Source organism: Dermacentor variabilis, chromosome 2 (genome assembly GCF_050947875.1).
Source record: "Dermacentor variabilis isolate Ectoservices chromosome 2, ASM5094787v1, whole genome shotgun sequence".
Classification (NCBI taxonomy): domain Eukaryota; kingdom Metazoa; phylum Arthropoda; class Arachnida; order Ixodida; family Ixodidae; genus Dermacentor; species Dermacentor variabilis.
Window position 1 is genome coordinate 236,099,872 of NC_134569.1, and position 27,939 is coordinate 236,127,810.

General features: G+C 45.9%; 1 protein-coding gene and 1 long non-coding RNA gene across 2 annotated transcripts in view; one reads left to right on the forward strand and one right to left on the reverse strand.

Moving 5' to 3' along the window:
* The window catches only part of rho-7 (rhomboid family intramembrane serine protease rho-7), a 59,443-nt gene extending 50,651 nt beyond the window's left edge, over positions 1–8,792 (forward strand). Inside the window, exons 6-9 of the mRNA XM_075682720.1 lie at positions 178–248; positions 2,869–2,970; positions 3,697–3,794; positions 8,587–8,792. Of these exons, the coding sequence (XP_075538835.1) occupies positions 178–248; positions 2,869–2,970; positions 3,697–3,794; positions 8,587–8,680 (365 nt within the window). The 3' untranslated portion in view covers positions 8,681–8,792. The remainder of the gene's footprint in view (positions 1–177; positions 249–2,868; positions 2,971–3,696; positions 3,795–8,586) is intronic.
* LOC142573161 (uncharacterized) lies at positions 1–27,807 on the reverse strand. Its single transcript, XR_012826234.1, has 2 exons — positions 27,729–27,807; positions 1–271 (listed from the first exon to the last, which is right to left on the reverse strand). It is a non-coding gene; the product is annotated as an uncharacterized LOC142573161 (long non-coding RNA).
* Between the last annotated feature and the right edge of the window lie 132 nt (positions 27,808–27,939).

A 27,939-nucleotide genomic window follows, 5' to 3' on the forward strand; every position in this document is an offset into this window, starting at 1 on the left:
GACATCTGACAATTTATTCCAATATTAAGTGTGGTAATATGGGAGCCTAATTGTGACTAATGCTTGTTAAACAGCAGATGAGAAGGAGAACAGTACTGGTTTTCATTGTCCCTGCGGAAGCCTTTACTAGCTGTGCTTTTTCTCATTGACTGTGCCTTTGTGCTTGGGCCTCTGCAGGTGTTGTGTCATCCCTTGCCAGCTATCTGCACAAGGTTGCCACCCGGCGAGCTGCCATGTCCCTGGGCGCGGTGCGTATAACCATGTGGCATACCTGCGTGAAAATTATTCCTATTTTAGCCCAGTTGTCATTTGAGACCATGTTGTGTGAGAAGGTCAAGTTTGGAAAGCTACATATAGGGAGAAGACTGGGCAACAACAGTTTGTAGCAATACAGTAGCTTCATGTACCCCCACCTCTATCATGAATCTGCTAGCAGTTCTAGCTCCTGGGGACAGTGCACTACAGTTATTTGCGGGGTTATTACAAGTTGTGCAATTATTGCCAGTTATTTGCACTTGCTACAGCAATCTGCACCCACAGCGGTCTTGGTGCACACACAAGTGATCCTACCCTGGTGTAAATGCATTGTTTAATTGAAAGAGTGGATAACTGACAAAGTGAAAAAAAAAAATCTTAGGTTTTGCATTTCGTACAAAACCCTTGTTCACCGTGGCATTTGTTTCATGGGCAGCCCATTATATACGTACATTTATACCTCAATATAACAAAGTCAGTAAAATCCGAACTTTGCTTCATTAATCAAAATTTCATTACATTGAAATTTGACATTTTATGCAAATAAGTACAGCCACTGATGAATTTTTCTTACACAAAATGGGCCACAAAATTTTCCAAATTATTGGGCAATCAAAGAAGGCAGATTTGAAAGAAAAAGAAAACAAGTAATCATTTTTATGAATTTGAGAGTTGGGCAATAAAAAATACGGTTTCATGCCGTGTCGACGAGGTCTTCACATCTGCGGTACGAAGCAAAACCAGCCACACTTTTGCGTCCACTCTGCCCCCGAGGCTGATAGTGTCACCTGCAGTGAAATGAAGCTAGGGTGAAAAGCGGCGGCAGCGGGGAGTGAATGCTTTATCTGCCTCTCGTTTCAATGCAGCTCTGAAACTCGAGATTACGGGACCTCCTGTAGCAAATGCGCAGGAAGACAGCACACATGATGTCGTACCATCTCGGCACGCCTACGCTTTGTGCATGCAGCGGATTACCTCTAAAACAGGCACACGGGCTGTGTATGCACTCAGCTGCATTTACAGCCATGAGCAGCCACAGCCGAACTGGAAAAGGCGGTGCTATCCAATCTGCCCTCCCTCGCGCACACTGTTGTGACGCCGGTTACTCGAACCTCGAACAGCATTACTACTGGGTAGTGTGGCATTGTCGGCAGGCTGCAGGCGTCCGGTAGACCATGGCGACCAGGCAGGGGCTAGATGATTTCTAGTGCGAAACTTGCACTGTTTATTCAATGGTTGGTGAAGGATATAAAAGAAGAAAATAATTATAAAAATACATTGCAGGGCTGCTTAAATAGGCCCACTAAGATTGTAGACGGGATTTTGCTCATGTCAACGTCACGTGACATGTACTGAGTCCAGTCGATGACGGGCGGCTGCTCCCTCTCTCCTTGGCGACGTTGCACGTGCTTGCCTCCGCTGGCGGCAACCCGTGATTCCAGTTTGGTTTGCGGAAAGGAGTCTCCCATTGAGTCGCACAGTTCAGGGAAGGCGGCCTTCCCTCCTGTCACGCACACACACAAAGGGGCCCGTATTAACTGGGGGGCGCCCGCCAGACCAGCAACCACTCGAGACACCCATAGCATATTAGGGATCCATCCTCCATTGCGATTAGGCATGGTCTTTTCATCATTCTTTTTGCACCGGGTGTTACACGCCACTTGTAATAACACTTGATCACATTACTGCGAGCAGGCTCCTTTCATCTCCTTTCACTCGTATTCAAAGCACACAGCACATAGGGCACGATAGGATCTTATCGCACTTCGACTTTATACGCTGCTTCGCTTCAGCAGTCACTCTCGATCATGCGGCACATCATTTCAGTAGTGAAGTGACAAGCAGTCGCATGTAATTCAACCATTTGACCATCTGATTCTGTGGAAGTTTCCGTTTATTGTCTTGGTGTACTTTCACTGTGGCAGTTAAACTTTTTAAAATTGAAATAATATATAAGCAAACTTTGTTATAGTATTGACATTCTAAATACATGGTGTTCTATGGACAAGAAGTTGTAAAAAGTTAAATATTTTGTTGTATCAAGAATTTTGTTATATTGAAGTTCACTATATCAAGGTTTAACTGTACATCTTAGCATGCACCAGGATTTAGCATCGATATTAATTCTTATGTAATTTTTGCTCAGTGATCACAATCTCAGGCCCAACCCAATTTATCTTGTGACAAGACTGGACACAAGATAAACTAAAATTGTAGCCATTGAGTGAAATTTACCTACAATATTTTATCGCTTGTAATACAATGTAGCCTTGTTATCCTTTAGCATAATTGCTAAATCAGATGCATATACTAAGTTTCCCACAAAACTGCCGCCATTGTGAACAAGGGTTCCCCAAGGAACCTGGAAACATCATAAGTGTTTTGTTTTGACTTTGTATTATCTTATTAAGTATCATGTGTCTTGTTTAGACGATTTCCACCAATCGCTTAATTTCAGCATCTGTTACTGCAGCAGATCACATGCTGAACATTGTGTGCTGCATAACTCAGTTCATGTGGAAGAGGAAGAAAGTAGTTGTACCTTTTGCCAGCTGTGTGACGGGGTGCTGTATTTTGTGCTGACCTGTCCACTATGTGTCACTGTGCCTGCAGTCGGGAGCCATCCTGGCCGTGGTGGGAGCCCTGTGCTTGCAGTACCCAGATGCACAGCTCAGCATCATCTTCTTGCCTTTCTTCACCTTCTCGGCTGCTGCGGTGAGTCCGTTTCTCAAGCAATGCTAGCACGCCTGCTTTCTTGGATGCGGCTGCAGACTACGAAGATCGAATGCAGATGCACACGATGGAGGACAGTAGCCGCCCACCGCGGCAGCTTCAGTTTAATACTTGTGCGCCTGACTCACGTGAAAACGCCGGTGCTTGCTAAATTTCTTATTCCGATACCAGCAAATCAACTCTGGGGTCGTCGCACGCCGCATTCATGGCTATCACCGGCAACCCTATTGCGATGAGCATCTTCACTTATCTGTTTTACAGTGCGTGGGGCATATCACTGATCTAAATGTGCTGCACGCTTTTAGTAGGTGATAACCCAAATGCACCACCATTACCTGCTGCAGGCGGCATTATGTGAGTGTCATGTTTCGCTCCTGCGTTTGTTTTTCATTTTCGTTGCTGAGTAGCAGAGTTCTAAACCTGACGTTTCATTTTTCTTCTTTATTAAAGCCTTTCAATTTTCCGTTTCATGGCCAAAAATTTTATGCCTAAATAAAAAAGTCTGCTTCCAAGAGTCAGTAGATTTAGCATATCGTTTAAGGTTAACACATCTCATCAGAATCGTTTCAGAGGATGCCATACAGCATGATTTCTCTGTTCCTATGTATGTTCCCAAAGTAGAGCTTCTCATTAGTGCCTAATAGGTGCTGTGCCACAGTACCTCACGTACATTCTTTCATGTTAACTCTGCTGGTGTGTGGTCTGCAGGCATTGAAAGGTGTATTGGTGTTTGACACGGCCGGTATGCTGTTGCGGTGGCGCCTACTGGATCATGCGGCCCATTTAGGAGGCACCTTGTTCGGCGTGTGAGTACTCGCACACTCTTTGGCGTCATCATGGTAATCGTCGGAAAGTAGCACTGCTGAGGACGCAGCAACAGAAAGAAAGCATCATGAAGACGCAACATCTCTCTGTTTCTGTCCCATCATCATCGCCAGTGTTGGTATCTAATGATTAATCTCTAGTAATGAACACGTCAGCCGATGGTTGAGCTACAATGCAATTGCAAAATACAGGACAAAATGCCACAGGACATGTGTATATATAGTACATATGTATGCATGCAGCTAAACCTCGATATAATGACCTTCAATATAACAAAATTCTGAATACATGTATAATGAAGTATTTAACTCTTTATAACTTCTTGTCCATAGAGCACCATGTATTTTGTACCTCAATATAACGAAGTGTGTTTATACAAAATTTCAATCTAATGAAATTTCACTGCCACCGCGAAGGAATGCCAAGACATTAAGTAGAGACTTCCATGGACAGAGATGTTCAGATAGTTTAATTACATGTAACTGCTTGTGAACGCACCTATCTAATAGCACGCTGCATGACCAAAAGCAACCGCCAAAGTTGAGCAACATTATGTTTCATATAAAGTGCAAGACGATGAGCAAAATGAGAACAAGCTGAAAGCAGGAGCCAACGTTTCGACAAGTGGACTTGTCTTCTTCAAGGTGACGTATGCTTTCCTCGCCACAGTATATATAGGGGGGGGGGTTCTTCTAAAGGGAAGAGGGTGTAAGGCGGGAGGTGCAGGTGGAGTTCTTCTAAAGGGGGGAGGGTGTAAGGCGGGAGGGTGCCCTCCATAGCATATGTCGCTATGAAGAAGACAAGTCCACTTGTCGAAACGTTGGCTCCTGCTTTCAGCTTGTTCTCGTTTTGCTCATCATCTTGAATTTTCATCTCCTGCCTTCCCCGTGTTTTCCCCATATAAAGTGCAAGTGGGATAAGATGCTATCACGCCCCACACACTGTGCTTCGGGCACAAATGAAAGCACGCGAGGGTGAGCTGAGAAGGATGGTGGCTTGATGAATCCCATCTTCCTGCACAAGAAAGAGAAAAGGGGAGTGAGCTCACGGTAACACAGTCAAGTGCGTCTCCTTTTCTAGTGCAGCCGTGGCTGCGCATGGCTGTCGGTGTGACTGAAGGTGCACACACAGCCTATGCGCCCTGTTTTAGAGCTTTATCTGCTGAGTGTGCAAAAACTGGGTGAGCTGAGGTGGCATGGAATCATGCACTTCCTTCCTGCATGTTGATTTCTGGAGGTTGCATAATCTCAAGACTCGTAGCCAGAAACAGATGAAGCATTCGCTCCCCACTGCCAGTGCTTTCCACGATAGTATCGTACCACTGCACGTGTGACACCATCAGTCGCGGGAGTAGAGTGGACACGAAAACGTGGCTGGCTTCGCTTGGTACTGCCAATGTGAAGATATCGTCGACATGGCAAGGAACCGTACCTCTTCTCATAGATTCTCAAATTCAACAAAATTAATTTTTTAACATTCAAATTTTCGTTTTCTGATTGCCCGATGATTCAGAATATTTTGTGGCCCCTTCCGTTTGAGAAAAAATCCATCGGCAAGTGTACTTATTTGCATAAGCGGTCAAATATTTATATAGTGAAGCTAATTGCCAATGTCACCTACTTCGTTGTCTCGAGGTTTAATGTATATGCTGTAAACCCCATTAATTCAAACATTTAAAAACTGAAAGAAAAAATGCAAGATAAGTGAAATTGCAAAAACTGGACTCCTGCTCAGCATGCATAGACTGCATGGGGCCTTTCCCAAAGTAAGTCTAGTAATATTTTCAGTCATTTTCGCATGCATCGGCACTGGAGACGTCAATGTATACGGGCAATGGCATTACTGGCACTGTGCCAAAACCACGTGCTTAGCAGAGTCTTGACGATTGATCCTTATAATATTTGAAGCCGGCCATCTGAGCATAACCGTTTTCAGACATCCATAAAGCTCACTCACACTATTACTTTCTGTGCCGTAATCGTAATTAACTCTTGAAAATTTAACTGAAAAAGCCGAAACTACGAAACTGCTGTTGTCACGCCTTTAGCAGACGCCCACAAGTGATTGATTATTGCGCTGTGACCACACTGATGCATCACTGAGATTGTCTTAATTGAAGCAAAAAAAAATATATATACATTCCCAGTTCACCACTGCTGCTTGAGGCCACAACAAGGTGGCAGCGAGCAGTGATAGATAGTCAGATGGGGGAAAAATAAGCAGGTAGTGCTGTCTGAAGCTGCCCCATAGTCTTTTTCCTGGTATTTTCAGAGTCAAGGTTTTGAGATATGTGGCGACTGGCAATAAACTTTTTGAGATGAAAGGTGAAAAACACATGGTTTGAAACCATGGCTGGGAAAGAAACTCGACTTAACCGATATTTTGAGATAACAGAGTTTGAGTTAACTAGAGTTTGCTGTGTATACTGCAACTTTTTGCACGGTGCAATGTGTGAATGAATGTCCCATGACGGCTTTATCTGATAACCATACACAGAGAGTGCATTTCCAGTGAACCAGACTGCAGTAATTCTGGATTTGTGGTTGCATGCTGGTGACAATGAATGAGACAGCAGATGGAGGTAAACTTAAGGTTGTCAGGTATGCTGCAGCAAGCTTATCTATTTATCAAAGCAGATGCTCGTTAAATTTTTGTTGGTTATGGATCTTACCTAGTAAATTTAATTGAAAAAAGTGCAACCCTTGCATTGGGCATACATCATCATCATCATCATCAGCCTGGTTAAGCCCACTGCAGGGCAAAGGCCTCTCCCATACTTCTCCAACTACCCCAGTCATGTACAAATTGTGTCCATGTCGTCCCTGCAAACTTCTTAATCTCATCCGCCCACCTAATTTTCTGCCACCCCCTGCTACGCTTCCCTTCCCTTGGAATCCATTCCGTAACCCTTAATGACCATCGGTTATCTTCCCTCCTCATTACATGTCCTGCCCATGCCCATTTCCTTTTCTTGATTTCAACTAAAATTTCATTAACTCGTGTTTGTTCCCTCACTCAATCTGCTCTTTTCTTATCCCTTAACGTTACACCCATCATTCTTCTTTCCATAGCTCGTTGCGTCGTCCTCAATTTAAGTAGAACCTTTTTTGTAAGCCTCCAGGTTTCTGCCCCGTACGTGAGTACTGGTAAGGCACAGCTGTTATACACTTTTCTCTTGAGGGATAATGACAACCTGCTGTTCATGATCTGAGAATGCCTGCCAAACGTACCCCAGCCCATTTTTATTCTTCTGATTATTTCAGTCTCATGATCCAGATCCGCGGTCACTACCTGCCCTAAGTAGATGTATTCCCTTGCCACTTCCAGTGCCTCGCTACCTATCGTAAACTGCTGTTCTCTTCCGAGACTGTTAAACATTACTTTAGTTTTCTGCAGATTAATTTTTAGACCCACCCTTCTGCTTTGCCTCTACAGGTCAGTGAGCATGTCTTGCAATTGGTCCCCTGAGTTACTAAGCAAGGCAATATCATCAGCGAATCTCAAGTTACTAAGGTATTGTCCATTAACTCTTATCCCCAATTCTTCCCAATACAGGTCTCTGAATACCTCCTGTAACCATTGGACATACAGCAGTCATCGATTCTTGCTTATGGCATACGAGTCGGCGGCTTGTTTTTCTGACCTTCGATTACTGGGGCTTCCCTGTAGCACCACTGCTTACTGCATTACATAGGCAATGTCATGGCGGCCGATATTTCGGACATCGCATATTTGGTTGCTTGATTTTTCGGACTTGTATATGCGTGCGCACAATGTTGAAAACATGGCTACCACAAACAAACTTTGTGTAGTTCAGGCTGTTTCTGTGCTGTCAATTTCCTTGTCAAGGTGGTTCCTAGGTTTTTAGCATGCCGTACGGCTGCTGCAAGAAGCTTTGTTGACTTGGCACCAAACCACAAGTTTGACTGGCGACGGTGCGGCGCTGGTTAGGCCTAACCGGTGAAAATGGCAGGTAGCAAGCCATCGTGGGAAGTTCGCCCTTAATATGTTCATACTCGTAGAGGACTACATCAGAGATTTGGCATGAGATCTCGTGCACGGGCTAGACTGACCAGCATATGATGTATAGTTTGGGACCACAGGTTCCCAGTCGGTAACTAATTGTGGACACCTACCAATTTTGTATTTGTACTTGCTGAATATACTGACATAAGGTCAATCTGGGCATAAAGCTCTAAACTTAAGTTGTGCTACAAAGCTAAAGTGACAGCTTCTGTGAGTTTCATACACGTGCACGATATCAGCACTTTACGACTGCACACACCAGGCATATTGGTCTGTGCTATGGGCGTACGCAATGTGCACTCGCAACCTCAATCATTGCAAAATTTCAAGTAGATTTTGTTACAGTGAAGCACGAGCTAGAGCAAAATTCTGTGATCGAATATTCCGCTGCACTGGCATTGTGAGAAACAGCTAAATTAATTTTACAGTCAATATATTTTTCTTTTTTCGGGACTGTCCAGTTGTTAGGGCATTCTTGCAGCCTCGGCCATGCTCAAAAAAATCGGCTTGAAATTTGGATAATGAAGATGAGGCCACGCAATTCATGCATGCATGTTAGTGCACATCAGGGTCCTACGTGTATGTCATCTGTAGGCAGGCGTCTGCATGTCTCGATGACACAAATGACAAGTTTTCACAGTTTGAAGCCTTACATGATGAGAAAGTAATAGAAGGGTTCTGATATCTTATACTGCATGAGCCATGTTTTCGCTGCTTAAAGCATGACATGCCCGCACACCATTGCAGGGGCTATGTGCTGTATGGCCAGGAGATGTGGAAGCGCAGGGAGCCTATCCTCAAGACATGGCACCAGCTGCGCGAAAGCTGGGGTCGTGGTTGATGACCCAGGTGAAGGCACCGTTCGATGTTACAGGGTCACCCTGCTTCCTGGGTTACGGTATAGTCTGTGGACACTTTGCGATTGAGCTATAAATAAAAACGGAGTATATTTGCGCAATGACTCGTTTCATAGATATATTGCAGGTAACACATTAGGGTTCAGCGATCTTGGTTTTTATTCCCACCCAAAAATTTCTTGAATATATTTTTGTTGAGGCCTTCCACAGTTTTTTTTTTTCTAGGTAATCTTTTATGTTGAACCTCTCTTTCAATAAATATCTGGTCCACTAGTTGATGCTGAAGCATGTTGTATCAATGCACATCCTACTTCTCAACACTGTAGCTGTATTCAATACAGATTCACAAACTTTTTGAGAAGCACTCTATAGGAAGGCACTATGCCACATGCCAATGTTACTATGAAAGAATGAAAAGGATACATTTATTAGTCAACAAAAAATGGAAAGGGACCTTATTTTATGTGGGTACAGAGATCCAACAAATCATTTTAAAAAAACATGAAATATTGGTGCAACACTACGGTACCATCACTGAACTTTACCAGTTTGCCCACCATAGTGGCCACAGTGCGAAGACTGCAAGGACTGTAATGTACCACTACTTGTTGCTGGGCTAGTTGGTTCATATTTATTACAGTGTAACAGGGCACTAGACAAAATGAGGGAAAACCAAGACAGGAAAAGCCATCACTCATCCTTCCTGTATTTTTTTACTTCACTTTCTTTCACGCCCTGTTGCACCTTACCACCATAATGAGACCGCAAGTATGTGGGCTCACCTGACCTCTGTGCACCAACACCTCCCTCGCTGCCTCTAAATTTCATCACTGTGACCAGCAAAAGGGAGCAAATATTCAAAAAAGTTCAGGTTATTTGAGCGGCAGGTTAAAGTATGACCTTGACCTCACCAGGCTCTTTGCAGTGGAGCTTATGTAGACTCACAGTTTGGTCACGATTGGTGACTTAGCTCTCTGGTAAATTTGCTTTGACTGGCTGTTTTTGGCTAAAACCAAATTCTTGAGCAAAATATTGGTGTAGCTTTTTTGTTTCTTTTTTTTTTTCTCCTCGCTTTAAACCAAAACTTCTGAACCCTGCACATGGTGCTATCCTGGCTCAGTCAGCTACTGTGCTGACATTAAGGTAAGTGGCTGATTTGGTCTCGACTTTAAGAGGCGCCACTCGAGGCTTGGAGTGGTGCCTGACACCAGCAAGAATGCCGAGAGCCAGGGGAGCTATACTAATCCAGGTACAACCAAATTAGGAAGGGCCTTTAAGCTTCAACAAAAGACACTTCCTCATCAGAACAGGAATTGGCCTCCTTGGTGCAGTATTCGGCCATTCCCTCCCAAATAACTCATTCGATCAACCAATTGCCCTCAGTCCCCAGCAGCTGCGGAGCACCTGATCAAGGCGGCGCTCAGATCTGTAACACAGCAGAGGGTGCTCAGAATCTCTAGACCCGGACAGGCCGCCAATGGAAACTGACCCTTGCAACCTTTAACACCCGAACCCTCTCGAGTGAAGCTAACTTAGCAGCGCTCTTTCATGAACTACCAGGCATTGTTTGGAATATCATTGGCCTTAGTGTCGTTAGAACTGGTGAGGCTTATACAGTGCTGACAAATGGCAACATCCTCTGCTATGAAGGACTTCCAGATAAGAAGCAGTACAGAGTAAGATTCCGAATCCATAAGCAGATAGCGAGCAACATTGATGAATTCTACAGTATTAATGAAAGGATAGCAGTAGTTGTAATAAAACTTAATATGAGGTATAGATTAAAAGTAGTACAAGCCCATGCTCCAACCTCCAGTCTTGATGATGATGAAGTAGATAAGTTTTATGAAGATGTTGAATTAGCGATGTGGAAAGTACTAACTCAGAATACTGTAGCAATGGGTGACTTCAATGCAAAAGTGGGGAAAAAGTAGGCTGGTGAACAAGCAATTGGCAACTACGGCGTCGATTCTATGAACACTCAAGGAGAGATGTTGGTAGAATTCCAGAAAGGAATAAGCTGTGAATAATAAACGCCTTCTTCAGGAAATGTAGCAACAGAAAGTAGAACTGGAAAAGCCTAATAGTGAAACAAGAAATGAAATTGACTTCATACTTTCTGCCGATCCCAGCATAGTGCAGAATGTAGAAGTGTTAAGTAAGGTGAAGTGCAGTGATCATAGGTTAATGAGGGCTAGGATTCACCTCAATTTGAATAGAGAAAGAGCGAAATTGATCAAGAAGAAAAAGTTCAACCTAGATGCTGTAAGTGTAAAAGTAGGTCACCTGAGACTGGTACTTGCAAACAAATGTGCAGCCTTAGAACAGAGAAATGAAGATTACATTGAGGTAATGAATGAAACCGTAACTAGGCTGGCTTCAGAAGTAGCAATTTAAGTGGGAGGTAATGCACCAAGACAACCAGTAGGTAAGCTCTCCCAAGTAGCAAAGGACCTAATAAAGAAATGGCAAAGAATGGCCCAACTCAAGGGATCAGATAGAATTCACGAAACCGTCAAAACTGATCAACAAGAAAATACAGAATATCCGAAATTATAATGTGAAAAAGGCTGAGGAAGCAGTAAAAAATGGACACAGCATTAAATCAGTCAGGAGAAAACTTGGCATAGGACAAACCTAGATGTATGCCCTGTAAGGTAAGCAGGGTAATATCATCAGCAACTTCGAAGATATAGTAAAAGCAGCAGAAGTCTTTTATACTGGTCTCTACAATACCTAGAGCAGCCAGGATACCTCCATTGAAAGTAGTAATGAACAGGTTACAGAGGCTCCTTCTATAACTTGCGATGAAGTTAGAATGGCCTTGCAAGACATGAAATGGGGATATGTGGCAGGAGACAATAGAATAAGTCAATTTAATCAAAAATGGAGGGGACATAATGCTTGAAAAACCGGCGGCCCTTTATATGAACTGTCTATGAAATCAAGGGTCCCAGAGAACTGGAAGAATGCCAACATTATACTAATCCACAAAAAGGGAGACGTTAAAGAATTGAGAATTATAGGCTGATTAGCTTACTCCCAGTATTATATAAAATATTCGCCATCAAAATTTCCCATTAATAATGCAACACGGGACTTCAGTCAACCAAGGGAACAAGCTGGCTTCAGGAAGTGATATACTACAATAGGTCACATCCATGTCATTAATCAGGTTATCATGGAATGTGCAGAGTACAATAAGCCTCTCTATATGGCTTTCATAGATTACGAAAAGGCATTTGATTCAGTAGAGATACCACCAGAGGTATTACATAATCAAGGAGTACAGAACGCTTAGGTAGATATTTACAGAGGTTCCACAGCTACCTTAATTCTACACAAGAAAAGTAGGAAGATGCCTGTAAAGAAAGGGGTCAGACAAGGATACACAATTTCTCCAGTCCTATTCACTGCATGCTTGGAAGAAGTATTCAAGCTATTAAACTGGGGAAGGCTTAGGAGAAAGGATCGACAGCGAATATCTCGGCAACCTTCGGTTTGCCGATGACATTGTTCTATTCAGCAACAATGCAGACAAGTTACCGCAAATGATTGAGGACTTTAACAGAGAGACTGTAAGTGTGGGGTTGAAGATTACGTGCAGAAAACAAATAACGATCAACAGCCGGGCAAGGGAGCAAGAATTCGGGATTGCCAGCCAGCTTCTAGAGTCTGTGAAGGAGTGTTTACCTAGGTCAATTACTCACAGAGGACCCTGATCATGAGAAGGAAACTTACGGAAGAATAAAAATGGGTTGGAGTGCATACGACTGACATTGTTAGATCCTGACTGGAAGCTTACCATTGTCATTGAATAGAAAGGTGCACAATCGATGCATTCTACCGGTGCTAACATATGGGGCAGAAACTGACAAAGAAGCTCAAAAACAAGTTAAGGACTGCGCAAAGAGCGATGGAATGAAGAATGTTGGGCATAATGTTAAGAGACAGGAAGAGAGTGGTGTGGATCAGAGAGCAAATGGGGTTAGCTGATATTCTAATTGGCATTAAGAGAAAAAAATGGAGCTAGGCAGGTCATGTAATGCGTAGGTTAGATAATCGGTCGACCACTGATTAGGGTTACAGAAAGGGTGCCAAGAGAAGGGAAGTGCAGTTGAGGACGGCAGAAGACTAGGTAGGGTGATGAAATTAAGAAATTTGCAGGCACTAGTTGGAATCAGCTGGTGCAGGACAGGGGTAATCGGATATCGCAGGGAGATGCCTTCGTCCTGCAGTGGACATAAAATAGGCTGATGATGATGATGAGAAGGCTAAGAAATTATTTTGCAGTCAGTGCTAAAGTTACAGCAAATTCTCTTTCCCATCACTGAAGCCAAAACATGCATCCGTCATTATAAACTTTTATGGTGGTACGGGTATCTCTATGGGTTAACGATAACCTGTGCTAATGCCGTGTATAAAAGTAGCAGAGGCCGAAACTAAACTGTAACACAGCTTTCCTGGCATTTGTGGTGCACATGACAATTTAAATAGAAAACTGTTAAATACTCTTTACAGGGGGGCAAGTGAATGAAGACAGAACTGGTAACGGAAATATACATGGAAAATAAAGTTCAGATTTTGCAGCTAGGCTTATGTATACAGGGAACTGTAGACAGCGAAGGTCTGCGAGAGGACTGTACATCGGCACTTTCTTAAGATAATTTATGTAAGGCGACAGGAAAGAAAAAGAGCAGTAAAATATGATTTAACCTCTCACGTAAGTAGAATGGAGTAGTGTTAGAGCAATCGCTATCAGTCTTAGTGTATGTGGATGGCATATGTATGATGAGCATTAGCAGATAACCTGTGCGATAACCAGTGGCTTGCTATTGGGGGCGAGGACTTACGGAGTCGGCATCTGTTGGAAGTGTCTCCCTTGCGTAGTATGCGAGATAACACGGCGTGCTCCTCATAGGTTTGGCTTACGGTGCTCTAAAAACACCACGCGGCAGCCCTTCTGGTCATTTCTGTAAGTATACTCTCAAAACGAGGGAAGTTCTTTACTGTCACCATAATAATCTTGGGCAAACTGGAAGCACCAGAATTGTTTACAGACGCTCTCTTTTTACTGAATAGGTACTATCGTGAGCAATATGAGCGGGAACACGCGAACGCGTGGCAAGTAGCCTCGAAACCGAGTTAGAGCGATACGCGGATGGGGCGCTTTTCCGCGAACTGTTCCGCCTGCGTTTGTCGAAAACGGCAGCTTACGGCATTTCACTGGCCGCCGATAGCCGATAATACGGTTACGTGCACAGTAGCTTACAGCGAGTCATTTTTTTTTTCAGTCATGCTTTCCTTCTTTTTTTTTGAGAGCACAGTTCTTAGGCACCCGTTCCTGCGTTTAGTGCAAAGTATTTTCAGATATATCCCTTTAGGACCTCATGAATATATTATGGAGCGCATCGTTTCAGGCGTCCCAGACATATGGACAGATTTCCCAGGGAAGTAGCTACCGAATGTGTAAGCATCAAAACAGTGCTGCTATGGGCCACGCTTCAGTGCACAAAGTTATCAGTAAACACAATATCAAACAGCTTTATCAATGTGCGCTGGCGATGCGAAGTTCCGCACTTCGTATAAAGAGACGCATGGTGGGAGTGCCAACAGTTATAAGAACAATGTCCTCCTTTCTACTTTGTTTCTGAACACGGCCGCCACGTATCACCCATAGCAGTGCTCGAGGCTATCTGACGCGCGCTCCTAGGTACCCGCTCATATTGCTCACGACAGTACAGTGAACGTCACAATGCGCGGTCACCGCGATGGAGTCTCTCGAACCGGCTTCTTACGTGAAAGGTAGGCAAATGGCTGAAAACAAACTATGTGAAATGTGTTCTTATAGTGGGCCCTCTGTATAACTGAATGGAGCATAACAGAATGAAGCCTCAATGCATCGATCACACGGGTTTGCAGTGACCGACTGCGCGTCTGCAAGCATGTCTGCGCACAATGTTTTGCTTTCGTTGCGAGCGCGTTTTCGCACCATGCCGTGAACTTTAGGGTGCAGAATATGAGCACTTGACTGTACACAAGCAACCATTGTGGCGTGGATGCTATCAGAGCTGTTCAAAAATAATTTTGTTAGAGAGACTTCGACGCCTACGATGACTGTGATGTGTCGTCGCGACAATTCGATCTTTCCTTTTTCTTAATTCTTGGACGTTTGAAAATTATTACTCAGGTTGCGTCGCACTGTATGGTCATCAGTCTTCTCAGCGTGCGATTTCCCGCTGCTGAGACCTGGTGCCATGCGTTTTTTTATTGCGCTTCTTACCGCTCCCTTTCCATTCCAGTGAACTTGGCAGAATCTAGTATCAACAAGTTCATAGACCAAATAAAGCGTCATGACATAAGCCGAGCAGTGGACGCGGGCGAGCATTTCAGTGCGCATTTTCTGCTACTCGGCAAACATCGCAGTCCAGACGCCGTAGCAGAAATCCTCGCATCTGTGCTTACTGCATACCCGAGTCGTAGCCGATGGCTGTTCTATGACCTTTTCTATGACAAACGTTTGCTGGGTTCAGCGCTTAAGCTGTCAACCAATCAGCAGATGTTATAACCCACCTTAGCGACTAAACTACAAGCGAAATCACTTGTTCTGAATATTAATCACCCTTTGCTTATGTAACTTTTGTTATAACGTCCTTTTTCCCTGCAGAAAAAGGAATCGAAATACTTTTTTTTCTGCACTAGCTGAACATTTCTTTTCAGCTGAGGCATATGTTATGATGCGGTAAAAAATACATATGCTCAATTTGTTAACTTGCATCACCAGGTTGAATGAACTAAGTATGGATTAGTAGAAATGCAGGCATTGCTTGAATGCACAATTATTCTCGAGAAAATTTTTTTTAACCTGCACATTGAAACTATTTTATAGCTCATTGCAGCTCTCACTGTCAGTTGCATTCAATCTTTTATATTAAAGCTACATAGAAACAGCACCATGCAGTAAACATGTAAAAATATTTTTTACACGTAAAAATGTAGAAAAGCTCCTTCGAATGCAACGGCCGGAATAATGCAAAAACTTCCAACCGGCATCTTTTAGCACATCGAGGCCAGAAATTTCTACCTTGCTACAAGTTGCATCTATCGCGTTGATGCCACTATAAGACATATCCTATTCGACCTGCAACTACAGTGCCGACGACCCTCAAACCGTCATTCCTACGTTGCAAGGTGGCTGTTTCTTCTCGTTGCGCCATATTACGTTTTTGGTCAAGTTTTGGAATGCCACGTTCACGACCTACTGTAGAAAGGGCGACCTGCGCATCCCGTGGTCGCCTACGGCAGCGCGCGGCCGAAGAAATACCACGTGATCATTGAGTAGGGACCAAGCGTGCCGACAGAGGCCGCCAGTGCTCACCCTCACAGCAACGCCCGAAACGCTCTGGCCCTGCCTTTAGGAGTACGGCGATGACGGTAAAAATTCGCAGAGGAGCTGCAGTAAACTCGGCATTTCACGTTATTGACAGGGTGCGGCTAGAAAAATCCGCATCGATACATGCCCCAGATATTTGGTATCTTCGCTGTGCAGTGCAATGAAATTAACTACTTTGAAGGCGCGGCCGCGCGGCTGCCAGGATTGAAATAGTGTAATCCCTTAGAGCTTTTTTTTTCCCCCTCATCGTCTGCTAAAATGTTGGTTAGTGCTGTGGTGCCAATAAGGTCTGGTGCGCACTTGCCGCGCTAGCCGAGGTCTGAGCGCGCCCGCACTTCATTCTCCCGTAGCTTTCGCTAGTCCCGAGCCGGGCGCAATGAACGCACTACGTACCGCTTTGCAGGGCCCACGCGTTCCTTTGCTGCATTCGGCACGTTCACTGAAGTGACGTGCCGTTGAGAGCGCGGCAGAACGTGAGTGGTTTTAATTGCAGTGCATGCCACAATCGTAAAAACGTGCTGTTATTGACGTATTTATTTACGCCACTTTACCAAATGATAACGAAAGTCTAGCTTGAAAAATTCCAAGGGCGCTTTATTGTGCCATCACACAGATAGTCACTACACTTTAAGCACTTTTCTGGAGTTGGGCTTTTGAAACGAAAAGCTTCGCTACGTTAGTCGACACGACGCTTCGCGCGAGCCGGCGTATGTCGGAATTGGCTCCGTAAGCGTGTTCGGAGTCGGCGCAGGTGGCCACTGCCGCGCGCTATGCGTCGTCGTTTGACGTTCGCCGCAAGCGCGTGTTTATCGCGGAGGCAGACTATATAACCGCTTGCCGGAGAACAGGCGTGCGCATTCAACATGGAAGGAGAAGAGAGTTACACTACCGATACAGAGCTCTGTGTTTATGGCTGTAGAAATCGCAAGACATGCAATGTGCCCAACAACGATGAATAAAGAAGATTAATAATCCTGCATAACTTATGGTATATATCATTCATAAGAAATTTGCATCACTACACAAGGCACACGTATAGCATAACCATCTTACCAAAGCACATCCATAAGTGAAACCATAAGCATATATAACCATAGGCTAAATCATAAAGCATAAGCTAAACCGTAAGCCATATCCATAACTTAAACCATAAGCATATCCATAAGTTAAACCGTAAGCATATCCATAGGCGAAATCATGAAGCATAATCATAAGCTAAACCGTAAGAATAATCATGGGCTAAATCATAAAGCATAACTATAAGCTAAACCATAAGCATCACCGAACCTTATCGCTTCGAGATATCCAGGCTTAACCTTAGCTAAGCCCCAGCCATTTTTTTTGTTGTTGTTGTTGTTCAGGTTTCAACCATTGGTTTCTAACATCGGTCACGGGGAACTCATGAAATGAAATTCCTCTTGATGCTCGGCCGCTTGACTTTCACAACGGTATGCAGAAGTAAACCATCGTGCATGAAGAAGCCGCAAACGCGAAAGCCGGCGCCCACGGGGCTGAGAATCACAGTGTCACTGAAATAGAATTTGGTAATCAAGGTCTAGCGACACCAACAGATCACCAAGCACTCAGCTAATCGATTGTTTCGCGCGCGTGCGTTTGCGTCCTTCCGTGCTCTCGCTGCTTGCTGCCCGTGCGTGCGGCCGGCCACGGGGTTGGGGTAGGTGGGGGTGAGCACTAGCGCTACTGTTCGCGGCGGCGGTTTGGAAAACTAAAAAAAGCCACACAAGCAAAAGCAAATCAGCGGCGCTGGCGGAGCGCCGCACGCGCAGGTCGCCCCTTATGCAGTAGGTCGTGGCCACGTTGCGCTCACTTGCGACGACACGCATGCGCAGACGCGTGGAGAGCAGGGTTACTTTTGTTTATACTGTGTTACTCATTGCTCCCCTGCTTGACATGATTCTATGCCTGAGACAGGCAAAAGAATTAAACAACACAACACAAAATCTCAAACGAGGCTGGATTGACTTAAAAGGGAACGCGGCTTTCGCTGCGCGAGAAATTGCCAAAAAAAAAAAAATGATTTTTTTGAAACTCACATATTCAATTTCTATAACCCTTTTTCTACCGATACCCAAATATCATCTCTGTAAACCACTTAGAAGTGCTCTAAAAATTCGTTACATCAGCTAAGGTGGCAAATACTCTCGGAGAAATCAAGAAAGAACAGCGTTTTTCATGCCGCAATATATCCGGAACGGCGCGACCGAGCGCCGCCATCTTGGTCTCGTTGGAAAGCGCTTTTCTCCGTCTTCAAATTCGCCGCTTGAGCGATCCCCTCCATACAGAAACAAGCGCACAAAAAGCAAATGATTGAAGGTCGTGCCGGAGTCTGCGATTGGCCGCACCCGCCACGTGACTCCAGCGCGGTCCGCCATTGGTTCGGCGCTCGCGTCGTCTGCTCGGCTCTTTGCACCTCGCGAGTCTCCACTCGCCGTACTAGAGGCCCCAATAGTTTGGGGCCCCAAAGAGTTTTGCGGGTGTTAGCGTTGGGGCACGAAGAAGTGAAGGGATTTAGAATAAGAAGATTTAGAATTTTACGTGTGCGGATAGCGTGTTGCGCTGACAGCGCCACTACGGCGTCAAATAAGAGCTATTAGGAATAATTAAATAAAATATACCATTTTATGACAGGAATAGTAATTTTGACTTGTGTGTATTCGCGTTTAATTACAATTTGGAGGTTATTCTGTAAGCAGCAAACAATTAGCTATAGTTTTGAGCAAACCAACTTTACTAGCCTTCACCAGCCAAGCTTAGCCATGTTAGGCCTACGAGCCATAAAATTCACAATCGAATTCAAAATCAGCGGCGTCTAATGAGTCAATCTTCATAACACACGCTAGTTGAGAGAAAGCGATAACCGCAGTCACTTCATCCTAGCTTGCGAACTTCACGCGTTACCGCGAATCGAACCCAGTTTGGTGCTAGGTTAGAGCCGTCGCTTCGATGGGTGCCGCCATATTTGCCGGCGCAAAACTTTTGGGGCCGCTATTTGGGCTCCCGCTAAATCGGTGAAATAGCGTTCCCAACGCAAAACCCAAAGGTAGTTTGCGTCTTGCGCATGCGCAGTGGCTTCGACGCTATTTCTTTGGGGCCCCTATTCTAAAACTTTCTATTCACGCGCGAAATCCTTGAACATGCGGCTAATGGAGTTTTTCACTGGTCGATTCGGAGCAGGATTTCTTGCTCCGCGGCAACGAATCCGAATTTCACTGGTCGATCTGGAGCGGGTTCGCGCATTCCACTGGTCGTTTCGGATCAACTCGCTCCGCGCCGGATCGCTCTCACTTGCTCCGCCGCCGAGGCGCGGATTCGGGCGGAAATAGCTCGCGTCACTTCCGTCTTCAAGCGAAATCGGTACTCGGTTCGTACGCACAACATTGTGTTGCTTTACGCAAAATGGCTACGTTCGGTGCTGCTACAGCGCTCGCGTTTAGCGATGAGAGCTCGGACGACAGCGATTACGAAGTGACGCAGGTGCTGTACGAAGACTTCTATGCACGTTGTCCATGCACTGAAAGAAAACTGAATACTGAAAGATATCTATAGCGGCTCCACAGCCACCGTAGTACTCCATAAAGCAAGCAACAAAATCCCAATAAAGAAAGGCGTCAGGCAGGGAGATGCGATATCTCCAATCCTATTCACAGCGTGTTTACAGGAGGTATTCAGAGACCTGGATTGGGAAGAATTGGGGATAAAAGTTAATGGAGAATACCTTAGTAACTTGCGATTCGCTGATGATATTGACTTGCTTAGTAACTCAGGGGACCAATTGCAATGCATGCTCACTGACCTGGAGAGGCAAAGCAGAAGAGTGGGTCTAAAAATTAATCCGCAGAAAACTAAAGTAATGCTTAACAGTCTCGGAAGAGAACAGCAATTTACAATAGGCAGCGAGGCACTGGAAGTCGTAAGGGAATACATTTACTTAGGGCAGGTAGTGACGGCGGATCCGGATCATGAGACGGAAATAATCAGAAGAATAAGAATGGGCTGGGGTGCGTTTGGCAGGCATTCTCAGATCATGAACAGCGGGTTGCCATTATCCCTCAAGAGAAAAGTATATAATAGCTGTGTCTTACCAGTACTCACCTACGGGGCAGAAACCTGGAGGCTTACGATGAGGGTTCTACTCAAATTGAGGACGACGCAACGAGCTATGGAAAGAAGAATGATAAGTGTAACGTTAAGGGATAAGAAAAGAGCAGATTGGGTGAGGGAACAAACGCGAGTTAATGACATCTTAGTCGAAATCAAGAAAAAGAAATGGGCATGGGCAGGACATGTAATGAGGAGGGAAGATAACCGATGGTCATTAAGGGTTACGGACTGGATCCCAAGGGAAGGGAAGCGTAGCAGGGGGCGGCAGAAAGTTAGGTGGGCGGATGAGATTAAGAAGTTTGCAGGCATGTCATGGCCACAATTAGTAAATGACCGGGGTTGTTGGAGAAGTATGGGAGAGGCCTTTGCCCTGCAGTGGGCGTAACCAAGCTGATGATGATGATGATGATGTCCATGCACAATCCTTGCGGGCGCGACATGACGGACTATGCGCCTGCCACGGTCAAATTACACTCGGGGGACGGCGAGTTTGGTTGCCGTGGAAACGTACAGAACGGAAGTAGGGCATGGTTTTCGGAACCGGTTCGTGCGACGTGTACGCAGACTTCCTGTGTGATCCGCCGCGGAGCGTTTTTGCGCTTCGATGGCCTATTCGGATTTGTGAAACCCGAGCGCTCGCTCGAGGATTTCGGCGGCCGCTCCAGATCGACCAGTGAAAAAACGCCATAAGCCTTTCAGTACTCGGTGTTTCGGAATTCGTGACGAAACACATCGCACACGCTATCCTCGGACACGCGGCTAAACATTTCGCGCATAGGGAGTCTCCGGCTCGGCGATCATGCACATCGTGCGCGGACTCCTCGGACCCTCACCTAAGCATTTTGCGCGTCGGCACCTCAGACTGTGCGAATAAGCGCGTCGAGGGTCGACTCCTCGAGCCCGCGACTAGGCGTTTCGCGCATCAGCACCTCGGACTGCGCGACTAAGCACATCGCGCGTCGGGTCCTTGTATCTGCGGCTAGGCATTTCGCACATCGGCACTTCGGACCCGCAACCAAGCATATTGCGCGTTCACTCTATTATCATATTGTCACTATAACTCGTAACAATATCTATCATACCGCCCCTTCATAAAGAGAACTTTATCATGAGCTCTGTTCACTAGGCCCCTTGGGCTGGCACAGGCACCTGGCTGCAGAAGTGACCGAGGCATCATACGAAAGTAAAATTCTGGAAAGCACCTAGCAACTGTAGATCTATCACTGGCTCTCTGATCCTAAGTTCTACAGCCATTGTCAAGTAACGATGACTTGGGAGGCTGCTGACACTCAGAGCCTTCATTCAGTAACATGGTCAATTCTACAAAAAAAAAAGAAAGCCTCACTGATTGTACTGGAGATTGCCAACAATCGGGCATGCGGGTACAGGCTGCCTGAATGTACACTGGAACTATATTCATGCCCACACAGAGTTCTGCACGTCACTTGGTTTGAAACCTAGGCACCATGCTCTTTGTAGAGCAAAAGCAGCAAAGAATGCCCTATAAAAAGAAAGGGGGGGGGGAAGCACCCCAGACCAGAGGCCACATGTACAAGAAGCCCCACATCACAAAACATCCCAAAGACTACAAATTTGGTGCCTTTTAGAGAACTGAAGAGAAGTTGAAACTTTGAGAGCCGTTTTCTCAAAACTGATTTTCTGCCTTTCTGCTCAGTTTCTGGAACTGTTTCTTTGTTACTGTTTAACATATTCTGACTCCGCTTTTTTTTGTTTGTCAGGTTCCTTGGGCTGCAGTGCAGTTCGTGACATTCTCGCCTTCTTATCTTGACCTTTTGTGAGTTTATGATATTCTATTCGTCTACCCTGAAAGTGTGCTTGATGTGAAGGTAACATAAAATATGGCACTCCAAAATACTTGTGTTGCGAAAGAATGCAAGAATGCCACGACCTTCAGCACGCATTTAGCTATGCAGTCAATACTTTAACAAGCCTTCTATCACGTTCTTTACGTTCCGCTGGCTCTCCAGAAAGTAAGAGGGTGAAAAATTCAGCTCAATGAAATTGAATAAAATGTTCTCAAGATATCGCTCTGAAACTTTTATGGAAGCATCAGGGAGACATTCTAAACATTTGTGCCAATTTTCATCAAAATCCATCAAGAAATAAGGAAGTTGATCTTCAAAGCCACGTCCCCCCTTAAAAAAGAAATCTTTATAATATTTAAATAGAGCGCCGATCTCGCCTACAATAGTGTTCCTGCACATGCTCCCACAGGGAGCAGAGTTGCGCATAACTTTTCCGACGACGCCCGCACCACTATTCGCGGAGTGCTATCACGTGGTGCAAAATGACGTCAAATGTTCAACTGCACCGCTGCGAAGCCAACTTTACGGGCGCGACGCCGACTCGTTTCCGTCAGTGCTATCGAAATTGCAACCAGCCAAGGACAACCAGCGGGCCGTCAAGCGCAGTGTTGCCAGGTTTGGCTATTTTGATGATGTGGACAGTGGCATGTGGCGGTGACAAGACCTGCTTGGAATGATGATTATGTTGTAGCAACAAGAAGAATAGAATTGGTGATGGTGCTTCCGGAAGAAGACCACGTGCCACGAACAAGGAAGCGGCGTGCAGAGCGTGAGAGCGAGCGGAAGTCTCGAGCGGCAGCTGGCACGTCTAAATCACAGTTCTAGTCTGACGCTCCACAATTTAAATCTAGTTTGGCTTTACTTCTAAGCATACGAAAAACCGCCTGCTTCTTGGCCAATCCCCCATAGTGGGTATGCGCCACTGTCTGGGACACAAGACAAGAACGGTGGTGCAAGGCTCTATTACTGGCGACCGGGTGTCCTGCTACTGTGCGGACCTGGTCGGAGATCCCGCTCGTGGCTGGGCCCTTCTGCGCACCAGCGGCCTGCTGTTATAGCGGTCTGGTACAGCGCTTCCTGTTCCTGCTGAGGACCTGAGCTACCTGCCTGCTGAGCGAGCTCGATGTCTGGCGACCAGGTGTCCTGCTACCGTGCAGACCTAGTCGGAGATCCCGCTCGTGGCTGAGCTCTCCGGTGCACCAGCGGCTAGCTGTTATAGCGGCCTGGTGCAGTGCTTCCTGCTGGGCACCTGCTGTTGCTACCTGCCTGAACTACCTGTCTGCCGACTGAGCCCGACGTTCTAGCGGCCGAGGCGTTACAGGCCAGGCGTTACGGGCCAGCTACAGCAATAGCGTGGTGTTCTGCCGGCCTGCTGCTCCCCTGCTTCCACGTCGCAACAAGGTGCGGCGTGATGATGATGGCGTAAGACGTGGCCGTTGCAAGCAACACACCAGCTGTCTTCAAGTGTCAGACCACGCAGCGACGCACTGCGCAACGACAACCGTCAGAGTCACCGCGACGACGACGCACACCGGCGAGGCGTGGTGCATGAGTGCTAGGCACATCCTTATACATGCATAGAAAGACAAACGAGTTCCGAATTCTAGTCCGCGTGTATGTAAATTGTCTGTGTCGTGCTAGCGTGTCTGTATAAAGTCCATGTTGCATGTAAAAAGCTCCCGTCTGCCGTGTCATGATTAAAATGATCCTGGGCCCAACCGAAACAGCAAGTTTGTTTCCACCAAAGCTATATATAGCCAAATTGGACTGCAGAAAAAGATGTTTGGCGTGGCTATATTTGGGCTACTGAAAATCTGCGATTTGGCATTGTTTGGGCTATAAGTGGCGCCTTAATCCACTCTCCAGAGGTGACTCTGATCGAGCAGAAACAAATCTCGAAGGCTATGTTTTAACTGCTTGAGCCGGCAGCGCGGCTGTGCGTGTGTGCGCGAAGTGCCCCCCCCCCCCCCCTTAGTGCATCGTTTTCTGGGCCGGTGATTTTCATCCTTGACGCACTTAAATTTACACCGCGCTTCACCATTATAACATTTATGCCAGCAACGTCGTCTCACCTTCGTCTTATCCCGACACCCGATCACCGGGCATCGGAATGTGCCTGGGAGTGGAGGGCATTTCACAGCACACTGTACTGACGTGGCTATGCTCAGAAACGGAGAACAGTGGAGTCGGGCAATCGTGGCGCCAGCATGAAAGAAGGGAAACATGGGTAGATGGCACGCTCCAGTGTGTCCATGGCGAAGGCGTCTGATTGAAGTATTGCGCTGGGCACAGCTTTGCACCTACTCCGCGTTTCTCACGGTAAGCTTTATTGTGAACGTATAATAGTTTCCAGTAAGTACGAACGCGAGCATTCTATTCTATCCCACACGATGACCTGTGCACAGCTGTACGTGATCTGATTGAAGAAAGTGGGGAAGTAGCTTTTATGAATTCCTGCGCTTTGTCACTTGAGTCTTTTATGGAACTTCTCAAGTTTTACCTGTCAACCACTGCGCTGTCCTTTAACAAAGATGTTTTCATTCACAGAAAGGGTATTTGCATCGGACCTAAGGTTGCTCCTGTATTGTGTAACATTTTTTTATCAATGTTTGACAGTAATGTAATTCGCAGGCTGCAGGACAAACGTATTGTGCGAATTTTTAGGTATGTGGATGATTTTTTAGTGCTTTTAAAGGGACACTAAAGGTTACCAGAAACTCAAGTTAAAGTGGTAGAGCAATGTTCTAGAACGTCTAAGGCGTCAATATAATCGCGAACAGAGCTTTAGTAACCGAGAAATTGAGGTAAATGCATGACACGATTTGAGACCCCCCAGCGACATTCCGGTACTAGCCCGATGACGAAAGGACTCCTCATAATTTGTGTTACTAATACTCAACTACTCGTATTAAAAATATCATTTCATTCGATTATAAGACGAAAAAAAAATGCTACTTGTCTACGTCTATTCGATTCTAAGAAAAAATAACATTTTGACGTTGCCCTTCAGTAATATGGGTGTTCGAAAGGTTTCGTTTTCGCTCGACTCTGCGCGCTCGACTCTGCGCCGCGCACGCTTTGGAGTTTCAGTAGTTTCGTTATCGAGTCGTGCTGTGAGGGTTCTGCTGGCTCGCGAAACTTTCATTTGGAACAAGCAGCGAGAATGCCACGTCCATGTGATGTCGTGGGAAGCCCTCGTTGCTTTCCCGCTCCGGAGAGCCGGTGTCGAGGCCGCCGTCGTAATACGCAACGACGCCGGCAGTGCGAGCACTCAGCAGCAGGTCGCGCTCGTCGGTGCTCAAATCGCTGAAGTTGAGCCCACTATCGCGAGCCAATCTGTCGGTGTCAGGGTCCATTGCGACGAGCGTCGAAGTTAGCGTCATAGAATGAAGTACCAGCTTATGGGCGTCTTGCGCTGGAGTTTGAGGTATAGTAGCGGCGCCTGGTGGCGGTGCGGGAAACGACATCTGGGTCGTGCCAGCTTGGGTCGTATTGAGCCCTGGCTGTGGCGAAGCACGTTTCTAGGCCGAGTTTTGCGTCGATTCGCACATTTTTATGCCCTGTTGCGAGTGCGAAAAGGCTCGTCGCTTCTCATAGACCACGCCGACCACGCTGCGAGCTCGCCGCAGCCTATATTTTAACGAAAACGGACTCTCCGTGTGCCGTGGGACGTAATGTGGGACGTAATTCGTTTCTCCTTCCGCTAGCCACCATACTCCCGCTTTCGCTCTGCTGTCGGCTCTGTCTTGGCTCTGTTTCTGGCCGCGCGTTCGCGTTTTGCGCAGAAAAGCCATAGCGCCGTCTGCGGACGCCGTTCTACTCACCGATGGCGCAACGTCACTATGAGACCATGATGTCAGTACTCCTCGATCGGAGGGCGGGCGATTTGAACTGCGCTAGAGGTACGCGGACGCTTCAGAACGCATTTTCTCTTAAAATAAGTCTCTCCTTGGCACGAAACAAGCGTTTCGAGGTTTCTGTGATGGTATTTCAACAGTCCACGTTGACTTAATAGTAACCTTTAGTGTCCCTTTAAGGTGAAACTCCGATGACAGCCTTGAATCAAACGCGAGAAGGATTTTAACGTGTTTCGAAGAGTCCTCCCGAGATCTCAGGTTCACGTTCGAACTTTGCAAAGAAAACTTGATCAAATTTCTTGATTTGGAAATTAAATTTAAAAGTCAGAGTCTGTGTGTTGGCAGCATTGCCCTAGATCGAAAAAAATCGCTCCTCCCGTACGAATCGTCCCACTCCCAATTAATAAAACATGGCATAGTCTCCTTGTGCTTGACGAACGCTCTGAACAAGAGTTGCACCCACTCATTGCAGTAGAGTTTTGAACCCCAGAAGGCGAGATTAATGTCGGCAGGGTACCCAGTCTCACTTTTGATGGCTGTGTCAGAATCCTTGTTTAGAAAGTACTCAAAAAAGAAAACCGTGGAAACCGCGGACGACAATGATTCTTCAAAAAGAAAAAAGGTCGTAGTGATGCCGTATTTGCATGGCTTGTCTCATAATCTTAAGAGGGTGGCCACTAAGAATGGTGTCACACTCGTGCTTTCGGCGCCGAGCAAACTGGTTAGGCTGTGCAAAAGCATCACAGGAGAGAAAAAAAGATGCGACTAGTGGCTGTGGAAGAAAGCACACCACTTTTTTTCACAAAAACTGTGCATCTTCCGTTGTGTATCGCATACCTCTCTCATGCGGACTGTCCTATATCGGCCAGACAGGTCGTTGCATTAATGACCGCATGCGTGAGCGTCGCTATTTGCTACCTACAGGCACAGGAGGGAACTTGCCACTGCATTGCAAAAAGCATGAATGCCGATCAGTTTTTGATAGTGTATCGATAGTGGGGAGAGAGCGCAGCAAACTGGAAAGAGAAATTAGCGAAGCGTTCCACATGAAAAAGTTGGGCGTGCATACATGTGTGAGTGAACCTTCGGTTCATATCAATGATAAAGAACTGCAATTTCTAAATTTATCATGTTAATCCACGTGTTGTTGCCTTTGTCGGGAAGGGGTGTGACTACGCTTTTGTGTACGTGTAGAACTTTTGTTGATAATTGACTACAAACCTTGTTATTGTTCTTGGTTGTATGCGCATGCGTGGCGGAGATTTGTGGAATGTTTTCACAATAAACTTCAGTTGTAAGTCCAGCATTGTCCTGTCTGCTTTTACTTGTGCTCGCGTCCGTACTTGCTGGAAACCATTACACATTCACCATGCATCAACTGGCCCAGCAGACTACTCTACTAAAAATCTTTATTGTCATTTTCCTTTGTGTGCCAGATGAACTTTAACGCGATAGCGTTAAGAGCGCCGTGTCGCAAAAGATCCGGCCTCGGTGCCGTTGTATGTGTGAGAAAAATTATCCCGAACCACATAGGCCCTTCGGCTGGAGCATATGCGTGACTGAAATAATTGGATTTCTCAAAAACGCGTTAGAATATTCGTAAAGTAAGACTTACACTCAACCTGCAGACATAGTAGCGTTGAATGGTAATTTGAATATACGAGAAAACATATGTTTGTTACGCAGAGCCTCGAACACAAACCCTTTTTCCAGCTGCTGTTCGACGTCTTATTAGGATGGTGATGGTTTGGGCTAGTTGGTTTTCCATAAGACTGTGGTGCAGTGCTAAGTGGGACAGGGGACACGGGAAAAAACGAGGACAAGCGGTTCCTACCAAGTAGGAACGGCGCACCCCGCTTGGTCCCTTGCAACACCATCCAGATGGCACTCGCCTCCGCGGCAGCGGCGGTGCCTACCGTGAGGGTGGAATGAAAAAAAATTGCCGACGATTACGTTACTTCCTAATGCGAAATTTGAGCGCAGCAAATAAGCTGTTTCACCTTTTCGATAGATTGAGGCAAAGAAATCTAGCAACACATGTATGC